Raw genomic sequence first — 19,902 nt, forward strand, 5'->3', positions numbered from 1 at the left:
AAGCGCGGGAGAGAACGAGAGAGAAAGAGAAATACTCGAGAGGCCAAAAAGAGTCAAAGGCAGAAGAACCAAGAGAGGGCGAGTAGCACTATAGTTTATCTTGCTGAATATTAATCTTCTTTCGCGTGTTATATATCTCGCTCGAGAGACATCGCTCATTGTGGCTGCTTCAGGCACCGGAAATTTTCTATCGAATCTCTCCTTAAATTCGCGCTGTTCCAAAAGTGTCTAGTAGCAGCAGCAGCAGCAGCAGCAGCCATTAAACCGCATATATTTCTGTACGTAATCGTTCATATTTTCGTTTTTTTTTTTCACCTTATTTTTTGTTCTTATTTTTTTTTTTCGCAAGTCAAGATGATTTGCTTCTTCACCCTCCGCGAAAGCTCGAGAATATAGATACTTCGGAGCTCGCCGCTTCTTTGGGAAGTTCTCGGCTCACTTATTTCTCGAGACCCACACAAGAGCCTTCGCCTCCTGCTCCGTACAAACTCTCGCACAGCCACGTCCGCCCTACGTTTATGCATATATACGTACGTATCCATTCTACACAATCTTCCCATGTCTTTCTTCTCTTCCTCATTTTGGCCGCGGCCCTTTTATGCTTTCACGAGAGAAGAGAGCCCGTAAGGATGCGAGTAGTCATCCGGTATTATGTGGTTCATATATACCCACCTAATACCAACACTCAGCTATTTCGTGGATCTCTCGACATTGCTTACTCGAAAAAAGACTCAACTGCGGACACTTTTGGCAGCAGCCTCGTCTCTCCTGTGACCTTTTGTTCCCCAGCTCCCTTTTTTTCCTGTGCACGCGTATACTTAATGTATACATACACGTACATTATATGCGACAGTTATATTGCTTTTCATATCTGCATCACACACTTGGATCTAGGTCGCGAGAAACGATCGAGGTTTCTTTTATATCATTCGTTGTATCCGGCGTTTTAGTGTACACTGTACAGAGCGTATCTCGCATACGTATAGATCCATGTTGATGCTTCTTTTCGCGAGTACTTCGCGGCGAACCAGTTGCAGCCCCGCCGCGCATCCACATGCCGGAATTTACGAGCAATTCGGCAATGTCCGGGTTTCAAACGTGCTTTCTCTTTCCCTTTAGCTATGCTCGCGGTTTTGCAGTAAATTCGTTCAATTTCGAGGGCCTCTTACTCCTCTGTACGTGTGTGTGTGTGTCTAATGCATGCATGGCCAATTCCAGCAGGCTTTGCTATTCGCGAAACAATTGAAGAAGGAGCTTCGCCCGTTTTGTAACTCTCGCTCGAGGAAGAGGTTGCGGGGAGCGTGCGAGAGCGAGGCGGCCGAAAAATCTCGTCAATATTATCCGCAGGAGTCGATTTTTTCGACGATGTTTCCATGCGCTCCTAATCCTTCAGAAAAACTCTTCCCCCCTCCCGAGTCCTCCGGACACGATTCTCGCTTTTTCGTTCGCTCGAATCGCTTGGAATGTCCCGCACACGTAGAACCGACACGCCGAACGATTCTACCGAACGAATGTGTTCTCATCGTCAGCCGAGTGGGAATACGAGCGGAGAGATCTCTCACTTCGATTTACTGTGGAGGATAAACTCGCACCGATCTCCCTCTCGTCGCACACCAAACTCTTCTCCGCAGCCGATGCATCGATGGTACAAGCCCCAAATGCCCGTATATCGTTACCCAGTTTAGAGCGCACATCGCGTATAGATATTTATATGAATAGTTTGAACGAGGAGAGAGCGAGAGAGCTCACTCCGCTGCCTTTATGCCAAAGCGAAGACAAACAAAGCCTCTCCCGAGCGAATAAATATAGGGTGCGTGGAGATTTACGTAAGGCATATCATCGTACGATATCCCGGTGCACTACACAATGTAACGGAGAAGCCAAAGTACCTGCTGCTCGTGTAGCACAGTATCAAATGGCATTTACACGTATTTTCTGTGTGCGTGTTCGAGGCACACATGGCTCGAAGGCACACGCGTGGCTGTCCGTATTTAAATTTCCACGTACATCGTGTATGTGTATATGCATATATAAATTTCCATATTAACCCTCGAGGCGGCAGTGAAAGCACTCGCGGCTCACTAAAGTCCGGCGATGATGGTAAATTAAGGGTTGCAATTTTAATGGGGCCGCTGAAAGCGAGGGTTGTCCTAGCCTCTGATTTTACACCCCTTGGCCATCAGTAACCGTCGGGGTGACGATAGCCACCAGCGGGAAAAGCACGGCCAGCTTCACCGAGCAGTAAAACCCCGGCATGGCCAAACCATTCAACCCTCTCTTCGAACCCGCATGACTAAACCTCAGCCGGGCGCTCTCCCAAAACCATTTCATCAGTCTTTTTTTCTTCGCCCTCTTTGACTTTTTGTTCTCCGATCAAATCGCTTCGACGTTTGAGCCCGTGCGAATTCGTTCTGACCTCGTTATTAATTTTTGTTTTTACTCCCAGTGCCGCGCCTTCTCAATTCGTTGTTCGGATGTGACACACGCTCGTGGAGATCGATTAGTTTTCCCAAACGATTATTCAGTGAAGAATTAGTTTTCAAGTTAAATTCATTCGTTCTAATGTCGACCAGAATCTCGATCTTCGAACTTTGGAACTTCAAGCATCACTCTTTATTTTCCATTATAAAATCGTTGGATTTTATCGGAAGTTGCTCGTGTAATTCCCCTGAAAAATCAACCCGAGGAGACATCAAATTGGGAAAATAATTCGAAAGAAATGGAGCTGGAAATCGGAGGAGGAAAAAACGAGCTGTAAATTACGGGGGAATGGATTTTTTTTCTCCGGCGCGCCTACTTACCGCCAGACCGAATGTATTACGAGGGGAAAAAAGCGGAACTAATCCCGTAGACAAAGCCTTTTTTACGTAACGCTTTTCTTAATCTAATATTGTATCTTCTTATTCTGTCTGTTACAGAGCACTATCACATATTCGTGGGAGACCTGAGCCCGGAGATCGAGACGCAGACTCTGAGGGACGCTTTCGCTCCGTACGGCGAAATCTCGTAAGTCCTTTCTAAGCTACCTCATTAAAGCCGACTTACCGCTGGCACGCGAATGATATAAATGACGCCGGAGCAATGTGGACTTGCTTATAGTTCGACTATATATATTCGAGTGGAGATATAACGTTGTATTATATAGAAACGAGCCCTTCAATGCTGCGCACGCCAACGCTGCGAAGTAACGAGGCAGATGCACCGGAATGAGTTACGTGTTTCTGTCTCGGTGCCCGGATAACGACGAAGATTCATACATCCCCTTAGCTCCAGGATCACGAGTAGCGAAGTAAAAAGACTTCAAACTTATTAGGAAAGTCAAATTTTAATAGGACTAAACCGGGGGGATGAAAAAGTGTTTAAAACGCTTTCGAGTTTTGCGAAAGCATTGATGAAAATCCGAGCTAGTTCGCACTTTGTAAATGATTCATTTGATTTTTCAGAAAATTGCGATATTTTTGCGCACATTGTGTCGGAGAGTTTTCGTTGGAACAAAAATGTCTAAATTCGGTGAAAGTTTGTCACGAAATTTGACGCAGGCCTTTTGTATGGAGGCAACAGCATAAAAGATGCATTTGTTTTTCGTGTTTCTGTAGAAAATAACGCACTCGATACACACCCGTCAATTATGTATCCCGTTGGTGGTCGAACAGCATAGAAAAAATTGGACATACGTGTGCATGCGGAAGAGCGAAAAGCAAGGAAACTGTGAACGCGAGGTACGGTTTGTGAGCTGTCTGTTCACCGTGAGAGAGCATCACTAACAGGAAACACAAGCAGTAGGAAACGCCGCAACGAAGTGGTGTACCCGCGTGAGAGGCAGCCTCGCGATTATCCCTGAGACGGAGGGGGAAAAGGAGAGAGAACAAACGTGGATAAAAATAGTGAAAAAAGAGACAAAGAGGTAGAAAAAGATAAAAAGGATAGAGCTAGTGTTCGCGATGGCGAGAGTTCCACTGAGAGAAAAAAAAGAGAAAAAGCCCCGTAGGAAAATCGATTCGAACTCGCGCAAATGCCGCGACGAGTTATCCACAGCCTCCGAAGAGAGCGGCAGAGAGAGAAAGAGAGAGCGATCTGCTCCCTCTTTTTCCAGTTTTTCTGTTCTCTTCTGGTTTTAAAAACCTCGTGAAAAATCGCCGGTGGTTTTCTCTATTTTGTTTTCTCCGTCGACCCTCGGCCCCTGCCCCGCTTCCGCGTCTTTTCTCCGCGCTCATCTATAGATTCGCGCGAGCGGTCGCAACCCCTTTTTCCTCGGCAGCGCATCTATAGCGTCTCTCGTTCGAAGCAAAACTTACTCTTCCGAGGCTCTTAGTCCTGGCCCTTCCAGCTCAAAATACACCATCCTCCATTTGCGTTCTCAATCTTCAAAGCGACCACTTCAAGCCTCTCTTTTCCCCGCGGGAAAAAAGGGAGAATGCGGTGCGAAAGAGGGAAAGAAACGGGGAGGGAAAGAGAGCGCGATCGTTCTGCCGGAAACGCGGCTCTATAGCTCCCGCGCTTTACTTACACACGCGAGCTTTTCTTCTCCGAGGCCCCCCCAAGAGCACAGGGCAAACACACCGGATTAATTACGTGTGTGTATACCGCCGACAAGAGCATGGAAACACCCGAAATCGCGCCCCGCTCCCCAATCGACACTCTCTTTTTCTTCGACACACTCTCCGCCCTCGAATAACCGCTCGGTCGTTACTCAATCGAGGAGAATTAAGGGGACAGAGAAAATTATCGGGAGATGCTCGAGAGTGATCGTCGTTCTCTCGCCGCTATATCAATATAATCAGATCATTTTTCTGAAAACTCACGTTCTCACAAGTTATTGTTGAGTTTTATTATAGTTATCGAATTGACGTATGTTCGAGGATGGGTTCATGAGTTCGTTCATTGTTCGCGTTGAATGGACGTTTCTTTTCGAGCGGCCTCGAAAATGGATTCTCATTTTTTCTAATAAATTTTCCCGTCGCGAATGACGAAATGAAAAATTGTGGTAATTTTCGAGAATATTGAATAAAAAAAGCCCTCAAATCCGAAAGAAGAAGCTTTCATTATTGGCAGAATGAAAAAAAGGTTTTCTATCCTCGTTCCGGCATTGATTGTTTTTAGGTCAGACTGCATTTTGAAACGTGCTTACTCGCCTTTGAAGTCGCGACGAGTAGAAAAAGAGTTGATATTCGAGCGAAGTCTCCGAAGTAGGTGAAGTGACGATTTTTAAAAAGCCAATTTTTTAAAAACTCCTTTCCTGTTCGCTTCGTCTTTTTCTTTCACCTCTTTCACGAACTCTTCGACTTTTGGCACGCTGTGGGATAGCGATGTAAGACGCTTCTGCCGTTTATCTCAGAACGGTATCGCATCACGATCTCCTTCGCTTGAGCGAAACTCAACGTCTCTCTCTCTCTCTATCCAGCCTGATCGTTGGCCAAGCGAAGCTTTTCTTTCTAACTCTCCTTCAACGCTTTGCACACGGTGAAGTAAAACAACGCATGTGTCGAGATCTCAATTATCTCGAGATCAAACAATCCATTTTTCAGCGAATAGAAACGAGTGAAAAACCTTCGAGTTCAGAGCAGTCGAAAAATAGTCTCGAAATGATAAACGTTGAAGATCGAACGATGTAAAAATTGAAAAATTCCCATCATTTTACCATCGCAGCTCATCGCTTCGATCGTGTCTCTTTTCAGTGATCCAAACCCAACCAAATATTCTGCAAACAACATTCGTTTTTATTTTATCACAATTGTTTGAAACATTAACAACTCTGGCTCATTGCGCAAAGTTGAAATTTTTCGACCCCACCGCACCGGTCATTCTTGATTCCGAGCAAGCTTCTCACGAGTTGTAACAAAACCTCTGACTTATGACACACCGAGGCGTCGTTATAACGTGAGAAGCTCCAACTGTGCTATAACGAAAGCCCATTTAACATTCTCCCTCTCCCGAGTGAAATAAGGGTATATGAGAGTTGAACACCATCAACCACTCTTGTTCCGAGGGTGGTCAGTTTCGAGGGAGAATCGTTGCCGCTTGAACCGCGAGGAGTGAGGTAAAAACGGAGATGGCGATCAGTCGCCATCCTGCGCTATGTATGTTCACGTGTCCTTTCCCACGTACACTTGGAGGAGAGTGGGGCGATGTGCTTTCCTCCGGAATATTCGTTATTAATATTTAACAACGGCGAAAAGATTAAAAAGTTTCCGGAATTTTAATATACTCGCCGACTAGCCTTTAAAGCGGGAGGCTCAGAGGGAAGAGGGAGGTGAAAGAAGCTCGGCGTTCGAGGCTACGGAAGAAGGGATAGCGCTCTCTCGTCTCTCGTAGCCTGAAACGTTGCCAGACGCGAATTAAAATTCGGTAGCAGCGCGCGGTCATGAGAATCTTAATGCTCGCCACCCCCCCCCCCCCCCTGCCGCCCTTTTTTTCTATCTATACAACGACACCCTTCCACGATTATATATCCTTCGGTACTTTGGTTCCGCATTCTAGAAACTTCACGCCGCACCGAGCCACACACACACACACGTTAGTAGATAACGCGACACAATGTACTCGACCCTCATCTCGCCCGACTTCTCAGTCGAACTCCCTCTTTCGTGTATAATAAGATCGAGGTTCTCTGCCAAATTTTCAAGTCTTTTGTCATTATCCTTGAAAGCCTGGCACCTTGGCGTTGTACATTTTATAGTTCGTTCAAACACAGCCTGCCATAATCATTGCTATTTATGGGAGCGATAAATACGAGGGAGAAAAATGAATTTACTCGAGTCAAAGAGCAAAGGAGACTTACGATTTGCGAGGGAGATGAAAGCCCCGGCAATCACGTCGGAGTGTACTTTGCCGTGTCATCTCGTACCAATTCGCATTTAGCTGTACCGAGCGGAGAGAAACGAACGAGCGTGAAACGGTATAAAAATAAAGTTTAGCCGAAGCTCCGACGCGTCTAGGAGCTCGAAAAAGTTTCGTCATTAAAAATTATAGTTCAATCAAGATTTAGAAGTTGTAGAAGTTCCTTATTATTGTTATTGAAGTTACTTAACAATCGCAACATGTTGGAAATATTATTGTAATTGAAGTGGAGTTACGTCAACATTCAAATTCGAGCGGGAATGTTGGAGGAACGCCCGATTCGAGGGTGTTCCCTAAAAGAGGCGAGGGGGGAGATAAGAGGCGAGAATAATCTCGGGAATCGTCGTCGTGGGAGAAGGAAACGCGCGCGCGGAGCAGCAAAATAAGGTCCTCGCGGGGAGAATAAAGACCGCGGTGAGTGGAAACAAGAGGTTGCCATAGCGAACAGAGTCATTGAGGCAACGAAGGCCGGAAGGGAAGCCAGGGATGGGGAATATGGAGGGGGAGGGGGCACGGAATTCACGGGGAAAGGTTGACAGGCACCGAAAGTTTCGACACCCCGTAGAAAAGCGACGGCTCGATTAGTTTGCAAACGACCGTAACTTTTCCCTCCCCCGAGAGATCTTTATCCGTATAAAAGTACGGGCAACTTTTACCCCGTGCACATCGAGATGTGCTACCGGCTAAAGTAGAGCGAGACAGGAGACACGGGAGCGAGGGACGGAAGAGAGGGAAAGTACCGCTCGTCCGATTGTAATGTCCGGACATAATAATTTAGTTCTCGCTCTCTTTCTCTCTCTCGCGCACACGCGCGCTCCTCCGCAGGGCTTTTGTGGATAGTTGTTTTCTCTCTTCATCTTTTTCTCCCCCTCTTCTCCTCCGTGTCCATGTTCCTGTTCCACTGTACCACTTTCTTTTTACTTTCTTCTCTACTGGCACTACACTCTTATCCTTTTCTCTTTCGAGTCGTTTATCGGCCGGAGCACGAAAGAACTTGCTCAGAGAGACTCATTTCGTCCTCCTCGTAGCGAGTACTCTCGCAATCTTCAAACTCCTCTTCTCCATTTCCAATATATACTTCATATAATTATCTCTTTTCATGGCGACGAGACGCCAAACCAGTACAAAAAGTCAATCATCAAAATTGCATTCCACACGCATACCATTTTCGCAACGTCTTTACAGACGAAAATGAAAGTAAAACTGACTGACCGAGTCGACTCTTCGTATCCCGAATAAGACTCGAGCCATACCGCGACGATTTTTGAAAAATCAAAAGACTTCTAGCCCGAATGATAGAAAAACTACGAGCATCGGGAGCTCGAAAATGAAAGATGAATAATTGATGCGATGAAACAAGGTAGAAGAAGAAGAAGAAGAAGCAAGCGAGAAAAATGAAAATTGAGCAAGCTCGTCTGGAGCAAGGAAGAACAGTTTCCTGGGCTCAGATAATTATTCCCTATTCGCGCAAAGTGGGCGAGGGACGGAGAGTGCGCCCCAGCGAGCAGGGGGCGCGTGAGCGAGAAAGTGGGGGAGCGCGAGAGAAGCGATGAGAAAAGGACGAGAAAGAGGAAGTATGAGGAATTCTCAGAGAAAGGAAACTGCGATGAGGAGACCGGATCTGGAATGAGCGACGCGTTAACCAGCCTCCGGCGATGAGAGCTCGTCAGCGCAGTAGACCTCACTCGCAGCGGTGCAACCGAGAGTTCTAAAGCCAAGAATTAGGAGGAAGGAGCGAGAGCAGAGAAGAGAGTAAGAGAAGGCTTGCCCGAAACATGGTATCCGCACACATTCCCTTTCCCTGCTTCCTCCGAGGACGGCCATTCCTACTTACTCACTCACGTGCCCCCATGGTAACCGTATTTCACTTGCTACTGCACTCATTCATCCTGAACGTAGCTACGTGTATTATACACTGCACGTACACATATATTTCTGACTTTAGGGATAACCGTTACTCGCCGGAGCTTTCGACGTCTATATATGTATGCAGGGGGGGGGGGGGGAAGGGGTACGAGGAATATCGAGAAGATTCCGATGTTTGGTCACCTAATTTATGACCCCTTGAGATATCGCTCCTGCGACGGACTCCTTCCAAATGGCCTATAACTAGAACTGACCGATGGAGCATTAACCAACGTAGTATGGGTTGATAGTGATTGACTATCGGTCTAATGTTTCACTGCCAGCGAGCAGCATGGGCCCTCTTTCTTCAACTTTCATAAAGTGCATTGTGCGTCTTTCCTTCTCTGACCTGGAGAAGTCGCTGTGCCTGCAGCTTCGGCCGGAGCAGGCTAGTCAACTCTTGAGTGCTCGTACTATTTTTTATCGCGATTTCGCATCAAGGAAAATTTGGGCGACGAAGACGGCAGATGGAATATTCCTCGGTCGACGAAGCTCCCAGGAGTGATAGCAGAAATGTTGAGTTGTTTGAATTGCATCGAGTCCGGTCCACCGGAAGGGAGGCTCGATTCCAATGGGCCTCTTCTCACGATAAAATTGCTTCGTTCGATCAATTACTTGGCTCGAAATTAATAGATCGGACAGATTATTAGCAGTAGATGAAAAGCTTTCATTTGTTTTACGACGAAATGCATTCCGGATAGACAGATCGTAGAGAGGATTGCGGTAAAACAAATCTTGTGGTTTCCCATCTTTTGTTTGACCACGGGAAAAAGAAACGTTTCGTGAAAAAAGTTGATCGATGGTATCGATACACCTACGCTACAGCGCGGTGGTAGCAGCTTGCTATCCAACAAACAGAGAGAGGAAAAGATAGAAGACTTTCCTTTTCCGCCATCCGGCAGTTCGGATAGCGTTCCGATCTCTCATCTCTCTCCGGGTTGTTCGGTGCAGTAAACCACTCGGGGTGAATTCAGAATCAAGCCGTAAGGAGAAGCCGAAGCAAGTAGAAGAGGTACCGGGAGTAATGTACGTGGAGAGGTTGGAGCTAGGATCCTAGTCCCCCCGCCCGTATGTTAGCGCGGAGAAGAAGCAAGAGAAGCACGGTCGTGGCGGAAGTGAGGGCGGAAAGGAAGAGGGAATCTAGATCGTGGACGGGGAGTCAGGCTCGAGGCAGCCTGAAGTTCTCTCGTAGCTCGCATTTGGCCTCTTTCTCTACACCAAAAGCTTAACCCTTCTGGGCTGGTGAGCTGTGTAAGAAGAAGAAGAAGAAGAAGAAGAACAAGAAGAAGAAGAAGAAGTGAGAGAAAGAGAGTGGAAGCACACATAGGAAGTTCCCTAAACGAGTCCGTCCACAGAGAACGAGGCCCGTGCGAGTGCTCGTTCTACTCGGACTTGAGACGTTGTCAGGGCTTTAAATCTTATCCTCCCTCTAGTATCATCGCCCCCTCCTTTCCCCACCGCGACTATCTCAGTCGGTATATTTACCGGCGGAGCAAGGGTGAAGCGTTTACGAAGCGGACCTTCTCGCTTTCACCCTCCCTTAACGAAAATTCTCTTCAATCCTTGCCTCATTGCCGCTTCCTCTCTCTCTCTCTCTCGCTCTCCGTTACGCGTGCTAGCACCACGCACATTCGCCGAACCCTCAGCCACTCGCTCGTACACTTTCGAAACCCTTCCTGCCTCTATATCTCCCTATACGTTTTCCTACCAGCCGAACACCGCCTCTCGACAAACTGACCCCGTAAACTTAGATCACCCATCCTACCGAGTCTCGCCTCGCCTTCGCTTCCTTTCTCTCCCGCTCTTCCTCTCTTCTAGTTTACTCACATCGTCGTCTTCTATGTCTCGCTCTTTCTCTCTTTCTCTCGGCACACACGCCGCGCGCGGGTACATAACCTTTCTCCCTTTCGCCTGCGCGCAGCAAATAGCCCAAGAGAATTCGGTCCAACGGAGCTGTGACATAGTTATGACCGCTTTAAACGTATACTGTACGTGGCAGTACATCGTGTATACAGTCTACTATATCACGGTACATATCCCCGTGCAAATACATATGTAATATGTGTGCGTGTCCGTGGACCCGTATACACCGAGAGTAATGCACATATTACGATTCCCATGTGTGCAACGTATCCACTGCTATCCCTCCGAGTTTATCACTGTATCGAAATTGTGTTCCTATATCAAATATATACCGAGAGCTTTGCCGCTGATCTCCGATCCCTTAGCATCCTCCTCGAGCTCTAAGATGGGATTCATCCGTATTTTCACTGCTATCGCGCCTCGTCACCTCGTGCTGACTTCCCGGAGCCCGCCAATGCCGAAAGCCTCCGACAGTTATTGGGAAACAAATTTATCGGTGGCTCGCATCATCGATGATAAATGCTGTGGAATTTAGTCAGCTTGTGGGACCGCTGATGAGATATCGGAAGATTTAAAATTTTTGGTTTTCTGAATAAATAAAGCAACGCGATCAGGCACAGTCGATCGGAAGAGAATTTACAGAAGGATGAGTCTTCTGGTTTTAGGTATTTTCGAATAAAGTTTTGGGCACTTGTTCTCGACATGCTTGTAAGCACAATATTCTTATGAGAATAGCTCTGGTTGTTGGAGAAAGCGTTGGTTACCGAGAAGCTACGTATTTCAGTTTTCTTCTTCGACTTCTTTCCCTTCTTTTCTTCGTCACCATGGTCGTCGTCGTCGTTGGCGTCGGCGTCGTCGTCGCTCTCGGGCCAGGTAGCTAGGTCAACGGGTATGAAATTTCAATGAGGCTGAGCTTCTCTGGCCTCTGCCTCCCTGACCCCGCGCCGCCCTCCGCCCACGTCCCGAGACTCTTTCTCTATATATCTTCGTGTGCATTCCCCTATGACCGTCGTGCCGGTTCACCGGAAACCGAAAAAGAGGAGTGAGAGGAAAGTTTCAACGTTCCGCGTGCAAGAGACGAGACCGGAGTAGAGAAAAACTCGGAGAAAACGGGAGGGCGAGCGAGGGAGAGGACGGCGGGGCGTAAGAGAACCAGTAGTTGAGTGGCCCACCCGGAGAATTATGCCTTACAGCTTGAAATATCGAGCTGCAAAAGCGAGAGAGATCTGTGGAGATGAGAGAAGAGGGCGCACATCGGGCATTCCCTTTGTAACGGGGCCAACGGATCGTTCTATCCGTAGAAAAAGAGAGAGAGAGAGAGAGATGAGGAAAGGAAGGGAAAAACGTTCAGTAGTGCCAGTAAGTAAACTCGGCCCTCGTATTCTCTCGCTCGACGATCCATACATTCTCTTACATATACGAGCCTCGGAAGTGCAGAATAAAAGAGGGGATGAAAGCGATGTGGGTTTGGGGACAAACGTAGATAGATATAACGACGGATAAAGTCGAAAAGTCGCGGTAGCGACACGTCCAAAGTTTGAGAAAAGTCCTCTCTACCACGTGCGAAGTCCGGAATGGAAGAGCACCGAGATCTCTCTTTCTCTCTCTCTCTCTCTCTCTCTCTCTCTCTCTCTCTCTCTCTCTCTCCTCTCTGTGTCTATATGCATGCATGTATAAGTACATAGAGGACTCTTTGAGACGAGCGATATCTCTCGACGTCCTGCCAGAAATCAAACATCGAGAAATCAGCGTCACCCGACAACGACGAGTTAGCCCTCCCTCCGCCCTCTCCCCGTTTAAACCAAACTCTTTCTTTACTCTTATCTTCTCGTGTGTTCCACAAATTCCTACTTCCCCCGGACCGTTTTTTTATCTCTTTTATCTTCGACTTTGCAAGCTCGAATTTGTTCGAGAAAAATGTTGGCTCACGCGTTAAGAGATGTATGAAGGAACATATGTGAATTATCCATGTACTACGTACACGAAGAGATTGCGTATTTATTCCAAGATCGATAACATCCTCGCATGATTATCCTCTCGAATGAGTTATCATTGGAAGACACTCCTGTCAGTGAGTTTGGCCGATGTATCTCGTTGTAACGAAAATGGTGAATGCACGAAGGAGCCTCGTGCAGTATTTTGCTCATTAGGCAATAAGAGAGCGCGAGAAGCACTCGTGCAACCAGAGACCTCGTCATAAAATATTCTCCATTTCTCTCTTCCTCTCTTAATGCTGAAAATAAAGCATCGAGTTCCTTAAAGTTCTCATTTTTTCATAGGAAATGACGAAAAGACGTGTCCCAGCTCCCATTGCGGTGGGCTTCTGCCAGAATTATGTGTTGCTTCGTATTACTCGGCAACTATAATATGTTCTCCGTGCTGGAGCAGGTTAAAAGTTGGAGGAAGGAACCTGATGAGCCCCGCGTCTGAAACGAGTATAGGGAACTCGGGAGTTAAGACCCTACCGTGTCAGCTGTATAACTCGAGAGAGGACGAAAGACTCTTGCTCTCCCGCTGTTTCCACACCAAAGAAGAGGACATCTTGGCGAGAATAGAAGCCAAAGAGATAAGGAGAGAAAGCGAGAGAGAATGGAGCCAGCGTAGCAACTCCGGGGCCCGTTACCTCTTGTTTTCCGACTGAAATATTCAAGCCACTCGACGGCACAATGATATGTGCCTTCCTCCTACCTTCCGGTCTTCAGTTTCCTCTGTTTTCCTACTGGCTCTTTCTTCACTCTACTCTGCTCCCCCCCTGCACTCTTGCTCCCGGTTCTCTCCGCGCTTCAGCTTTTCGAAGGCCCGGCCTGACTGTTACATCATCTCGCGACGAGAGACACCACTCTCTTCCACGTACCGGAGCAAACGAACAAAAACAACGTGACTCTGGAAAAAAAACAAATGAACGAAAACTCCGTATCAAGATGGACGAAAAATCTTAATTATTTTGCCAACGAATAATATATCCGTCGGTTGATTAATTTTTTACGAATAATCGCAATGAGGGGCGAGAACCCTCCGATGGAAATGAAAGCAAACGGAAACGGGATGTAACTCTCGGGAAAGTATATGCAAGAATTTGATATCCAGGATCGACGCAAAATCGTTAAAATTTCATTATCATGAAATATTTCCATTCGTCGATTAATTGCATTCGAGAGATAACGAAGCCGAAGAAATTTCCAATGGAAGTGCAAAGCCCCCGTGCGGCTTTTTCATACTTTCTTGTTTACGCATTCTCGCGTTTGCTATTTCGATGTTGAAAACCATTTTTAATGAATAAAAAGCGAAAGAAACGAAGAGAAAAGAGTCCCGGACATGTGTATACGGAGAGTCTCGAAAAGGTGAGGAGCGATGCGAAAAGGGAACTGTAAAATACCGATACTCAGGAGAACGGGGGTTGAAAAAGGCAGGAGAGGAAACATCTGAATGCGAACGCGTCGATGCGGCATTCACGAAACTACGAGGAGAGACGACTGGTCGTATAGCCTCGGCGGTGCAACACGTAAAACGATGGAGGGTTCAACTCACGTAGAAACGAGCGAGCCAGGCCTTTTCTCCCGTCGACTGTACGAAGCCATATACAATATGTATATGTGAATATACATTTAAATATCCAATGTATACGTACATCGTATCCGTACGGACACAAACAACGCGCACACTCGGAGACGCACACATAGAATCGCCGACTAAACCAAGCATTAAACGAGAGAGTGCCTTTTCACTTTGGTCTGTACATACAATGTGGCCAACACCCATACATATACATAAAGCTTGCAACGTGCACGTACTTCCGGTCCAGGAAAAGTACCACCGTTCAATATACGCTATTTATATACGTATATACAGACGTATGCACAATAGAAAAAAGGCCTGAGCGTCGTAAAGGCGTACCAGACGTCATTTAACTTTTGAAGAGTTGCCGCAGACGTGCCTTTTTGATTTTGAGCGAGGGCGGCTGGTCTATGCCTCTGGACCATTCCGTTACGATATGCTGGTTCTATTGGTGTCGGTACTCGGCGACCGGTGAAATAAAATGGTCGGAGAAGTGGATGTACGGTAGATCGAGCGTTCCTCACAGGGGGAGAGGGTGGGAAGAGAGGAAGGGAAGATTTTGCCCTGTAGAGAGCGCAATTCTCCTCGCTCACGTAGCATGAGAGATGTATGAGAGGCAGCAAAGCGAGAGAGAGAGAGAGAGAGAGAGAGAGAGAGAGAGAGAGAGAGAGAGAGAGAGAGAGAATGAAAAAGGTGAAAGAGGAACAGTAAGGATCTCTTTGAATTCAACCACGATTCGAGTCTGTTCACTGCTCTGGCCAGCAGCAACGCTCTCCCAGTCTATGCTACTGTGTGTTCCCATCTGGAGATTTGTACGAATATCTAAAGGCCGAGAGATTTGAATAGGCTCCACTGACTCTTGCCCCGCTCTTCGGCATGAAACGTATGGGCGGTTTCGCGCCAAATTGATCTCGCTCTTATCCGGTATACCTTTTTTCTCATTTATTTACTCTTTTATTTTTCCTTTTTCTTTCGGCACATCGACTATTGTGTCGTCACACGAAATACCGGCAACGCGCGACGTCTCATTCGAGAATAAATTCAAACCCCGCGCGTTGAGTTCCGAGTACCAGCGGTACGGTCACGAGTTCTCAGCGCTTTCGGATTCACCTTTTTCAGCCCTCCTTTGCTACCCTTCAGCATCAAAGTCTCTCCTCGTTTTTTCGTTACTTTCGTGTAAATACAGACGAAATAAAAAAAAGAACGGGAAAAGAAAAAACAAGGCAAAAGACCAGGTTGTCTGTGGCATCGTCGAGGGAGTAAACGAAAGAGAGAGAGAGAGAGAGAGCGAGAGAGAAAGAGAGAGGCTAAAAAGATTTGCGGATGAGAGAATGTGAGAGTGAACCGAGAGATTGAGAAGGAGAAGAGGGAAACGAGGGGCAATCGTGAAGCTGAGAAAAGGTACTGGGGGATAAAGAAAAAAAGAGAGAAAAAAAGAACGAGAATGATATACTGCAGACGAGAAGTAGTCAAAGTCCAGGAAGTCGAAACGAAGTATCACAGGATATTAAGCGACTTGGCGTTTCGTTTATTACATTTCTATATACTTATATTCCTGTACATATATATTTGACACGTCGACTGACGCGCGATGGTGTTTTCTTTCTTCCTTCTTTCATGTAATCAACCCCCTTTTCCGAATCCCGAAACGACTTGTATTTTTTTCCCCTACCAATCCTATTCAGCATCAAAGAGGTATTTTTCCTTTTTTACTCGTGATATACATGTGTATACTATCATCGTTTCCTCGCCCGTTTCTATCTCAGGAAAGCCAACACGAAACTCGGGCTTTGGGATCGGGAAAGAAACGTGATTGTATTTTTTCCTTCTCAACGACTGTCAATCTCTGCGAAACATTTTTTTCATGCAAAATTCATATCAATAAATTGACCCGGAGGCTCCATCTCGTAACCTCGCACACATACTTTTCGGAAAAAACTCAACTTTCTTCTCGCCATTCGTATGAAGATTTTTTTCCGGTATCAAAGGTTCTTCCTCGCGGGGAATATCGCGTATCAGAGACGAACCCGTAAACGACGGAGATCCAGAGTGATACGATGACAAAGGAGAGGAAAATAATAGCGGTCGTGAAAAGGAGAGAGAAAGAGAAATTTACTTACAACCATTAGAAGAAGCCTTTCGCTTGCAGCTGAGTGAAAAAGCATTTGGCCGATGGTGCTCCGTGTTTTTACGCTCGACTTCGAGTGTGAAGTTTTGAGCTTCCGAGCAAAGCGACCGTAGCCTTCTCACATTGTTATTTTAATTTTCCATTGTTCTTGCTGAAATACCCGGCTATTCGAATATATACGGGGAGCTGACTCGAGCTCCGCGCGCTCCCGAGCTTTCTCTTTCGCTACACGCGAAACACCGGTTTTCGCTCGTGTTCGCAAGCTCCAGCATCGAAGCGAATGGAGCACGGACTGGGATGAAACACATCGCGGGAAATGATACTCATTTTTCCGAAGCACCCTCTTTCCGCTCTCCCCTCGACGTTTCCCCCCATTTTCGCACCACGTTATTAGAATCGCTTGGATTTTCACTGTAAAAACAAAAATGATTGAATTTTCAGTGAAATAAAGAAACACGAGAATCGCTCGATTACGATTCGAACTCTCCTGCAATCATTCAATCAATCGCGTAATTTCGTACTCACTCGTTCAATTTATTTAATCTCCACTGAACAAAAAAGTTACGAAACACAACAAGTTCTTAACCGAAAGCCAAACACATGTTCCCGGGAATAATTTGTTGAGACCGTCTGGAAAAAAATGCGCGCGTCAAAAGCACTAGCCTGGTAAAAGAGCCAGCTGTAAATGCTTCCATAGGAGCAAGCCTGCTAACTTTTGTCATAAAAAATTCGTTATCCAGCCTCTTTCTTTATATATGAAATGTTCTCGACGTCGTTTACCTCTATGCTCGCCTACGACGACGATGTCAACGAGGCCATATCCTTATTTGCATAACCCAGCTTGGGTGCAGCGTGATGGTACCGTTGCTTCTCGCATCACAACCCTTGTTGCAGGCCTCTTCCTCCCTCTCTCGCTCTCTAGTTGTGTGTATGCGACGACGCCCGCCTCCCGAGCCGCATGCATATGGATGTCCGAATGCTCGCGCCACCGTCACGCTTCCGTTCTAGAACGAACCCCGAATTTCAGCTAAGTCTCTTCGCGTCAAACCGCTAAACTACAGGCTACATCACTCGGCTGTATACGCTTCCCGCACTCTCCTTAATATACGTTTACTTCGTCGGTTGTACAATTCCTGAAATATATTGTTCAGAAGATTTGTAACTTCTGGGTTTTATGTGAGAATTCATTCGCGTTCGCGCCAGATTATAGATTCGTCGAGCTCTGACTGGTCGAATCTTCACGATTTAGAAATCGAATAAATTAAAAGGATCTTGAAAAACTTCGGTACGTGCCTTCTCATCGTAACTTCACTAGGCTCAAACGACATTGAAAATGTTTCAGTGAATTTGGATAAACGAATTAATCTCAAAAGATTATTATTCGTCGGTTGGGTCCGCGAAGACTGTTACGAACGGACGAGTTATTGTCGGGGACGAGTATTTAAGGGATTAAGGCCACAAAGAGTTGAACTCGATAACTTTTACAACAAGTTAACAACAAGTTTATTTAAGAAGTTACAAATTCGAGGTTTCTTGCCTCGAGACCAATCCTTACAAATTCTCGTCAAAATCTGACGATTTTCAGTTAATCAACGTTCTCATTCGCTAAAGCTCTCTCCCATTTCCGACTAGTCAAAATCAAATTTGATTTGTCGCAGATATCTTGCAGGTCTTGAAGGACCAGCTGTCGTCACTGTGACATTCCAGACCGAACGGATCAGCTTCAGTCATAATTCGACTTGAACGTATATGTCACGTGCACTGTCATTGCGAACCAATCCGAATCGCGCAGCAGCTATGACCATGAGCAGTTAATTCACGCGTCACAACTCTACTTCACGAATAGGAAACTCATATTTCTGATCAATTTTCTGGAGATTCATCTGACACGAAATAGGACTGTTGACGAAAATTCGGAAACTGAGGTAGACGGACGGAAAAAAGCAATCGGCCTGACGTGAACGGATTTTTGATTTAAACTTATTCCATTGTTTTATGAAGATCGCGATGATTTTCACTGAAAGTAGTTTGATACGGAATGGATTTATGTATTTTTTTGAAAATCCGTTTAATTTTTGTACAGCTCGCTGTCATGCTCATGTCAGCGAAGTAGTTTTCACGCGAGCTCGGATCTTCGTTACCTCATTAAGCGGCACGTTTCCAATTTGTGTAGTGTAGAGCTCAGATCCCGAAGTAGCATTTGATGAAGCATGAAAAGGAGAAAATATGGCCAAGAGGATGCGTGAAAACGGATGATAGAATTTGATGCAACGAAAGTAATTACGAGTCGACGGCATACGACGACCGGTCTCTTGGAGCTTGACAAAAAGAGTGGAGGAATATTGTAAAAACGGAGGTACTCGAAACAAAATTAAAAGAAAGAAGGTAAATTAGCGAAACCGGTAGGGAGGAGGGTAAAGGGGCGGGGGGGATCGGGGGGCGTCGGAGAGATTGTTATTAAATGAAAGTGAGGGTTGGAACCACGCGTACAGTGCTGTGAAGAGTGTGAAAATGGCCAAACTGAATTCACGAACCCTCATTAAAAATAATTTAGCTAAAAAGTAAAGCGGTCTTGTGGAATGGCAAGAGAGTAGAAAAAAGTGGGAGAATCAGCTGAAACGAAGCTTCAAAAAAGTTTATTTTAATGTACAATTATAATGTATGCTTATTTACCTAATACGAGAAGGCGAGATAAAAAACTATTTGAAACCCTCGTTTTTTTCCTTTCGTTCCATTCTTTGCAGGCTCTTTTAACTCGCAAGCTTATATTTTCAAGACTGAGTTAGAAAAAGGGAGAAACTCGACGTTGTGCTCGGATGTAGAATAATCGTTTGCTGTTATAGTGCCTTCATAACTCGCGAATCGTTGCTCGGATCATAATTCCACGCGAGTACTCGCCGCGCACCTTTACGCAGAGTAACTTTTACCGTGCGGCTTCCGAGCCGCTACTTTATTTTTTATTCGTACTTTCGATGATTCATGTGAGTTCCGCCGTCTATTCGAAGCTTCGTTGGGGAAAAGAGCGAGGATTATCTAATCTCTTCACCTTTGACATATTGACCTTCGAACGAGCCCGCACGAGTTGATACTTCATTTTCGAATTCCTTCAGCTAGAACCTCGCTCGATGTACTCCGAGTACGAAAAATCTCAGTAAAAGTAGGGCAAGTTTGCCAGCAGCGCGATTTCTCACATTATGATTTTTCTGTACTTGTCACCAGTCGATATTTTTCGAGCACGTACTTTTTTTTTTTTTTTTTTTTTTTTTTTGGAAAAGATGTTCGAGGTCAATGTTTACGAGGTAGGGCTACCAACAGGGATCTCCACGTAAAGCCCATAAAAATGGAGCCATTATTTGGCTTCATTAACGCTTTATTGAACGTGCGATAGTATTGGAGGATGGAAGATACGCGGTTTATACAGCGAGTGAGGACGAGAAGGAAAGGAAAGGCGGGAGAGTAAAGGTGACGAGGACCGGTAGCGTTCCCCTTCCTCGCGTTTTCGTTTCTATCCAGCCGTTCTTCCATGTTTCTTTTTTAACCAACGGCTCGCGCGAGGGTGGCCGATATTTCACGCGAATTATTGGCTTTCGAAAGCGCTGACTTTCCGATCTAAT

At 46.0% G+C, this 19,902-nt stretch overlaps 1 protein-coding gene across 3 annotated transcripts in view; it reads left to right on the forward strand.

Annotated features, from left to right (window-relative positions):
* Nucleotides 1-19,902, forward strand: part of LOC122407097 (nucleolysin TIAR) — a 610,998-nt gene that overhangs the window by 513,985 nt on the left and 77,111 nt on the right. For all 3 annotated transcript variants that reach the window (XM_043413083.1, XM_043413086.1, XM_043413084.1), the window contains one exon: nt 2,919-3,006. In XM_043413083.1, coding sequence (XP_043269018.1) covers nt 2,919-3,006 — 88 coding nt within the window. The remainder of the gene's footprint in view (nt 1-2,918; nt 3,007-19,902) is intronic.

Source organism: Venturia canescens, chromosome 2, assembly GCF_019457755.1.
Source record: "Venturia canescens isolate UGA chromosome 2, ASM1945775v1, whole genome shotgun sequence".
Taxonomy (NCBI): domain Eukaryota; kingdom Metazoa; phylum Arthropoda; class Insecta; order Hymenoptera; family Ichneumonidae; genus Venturia; species Venturia canescens.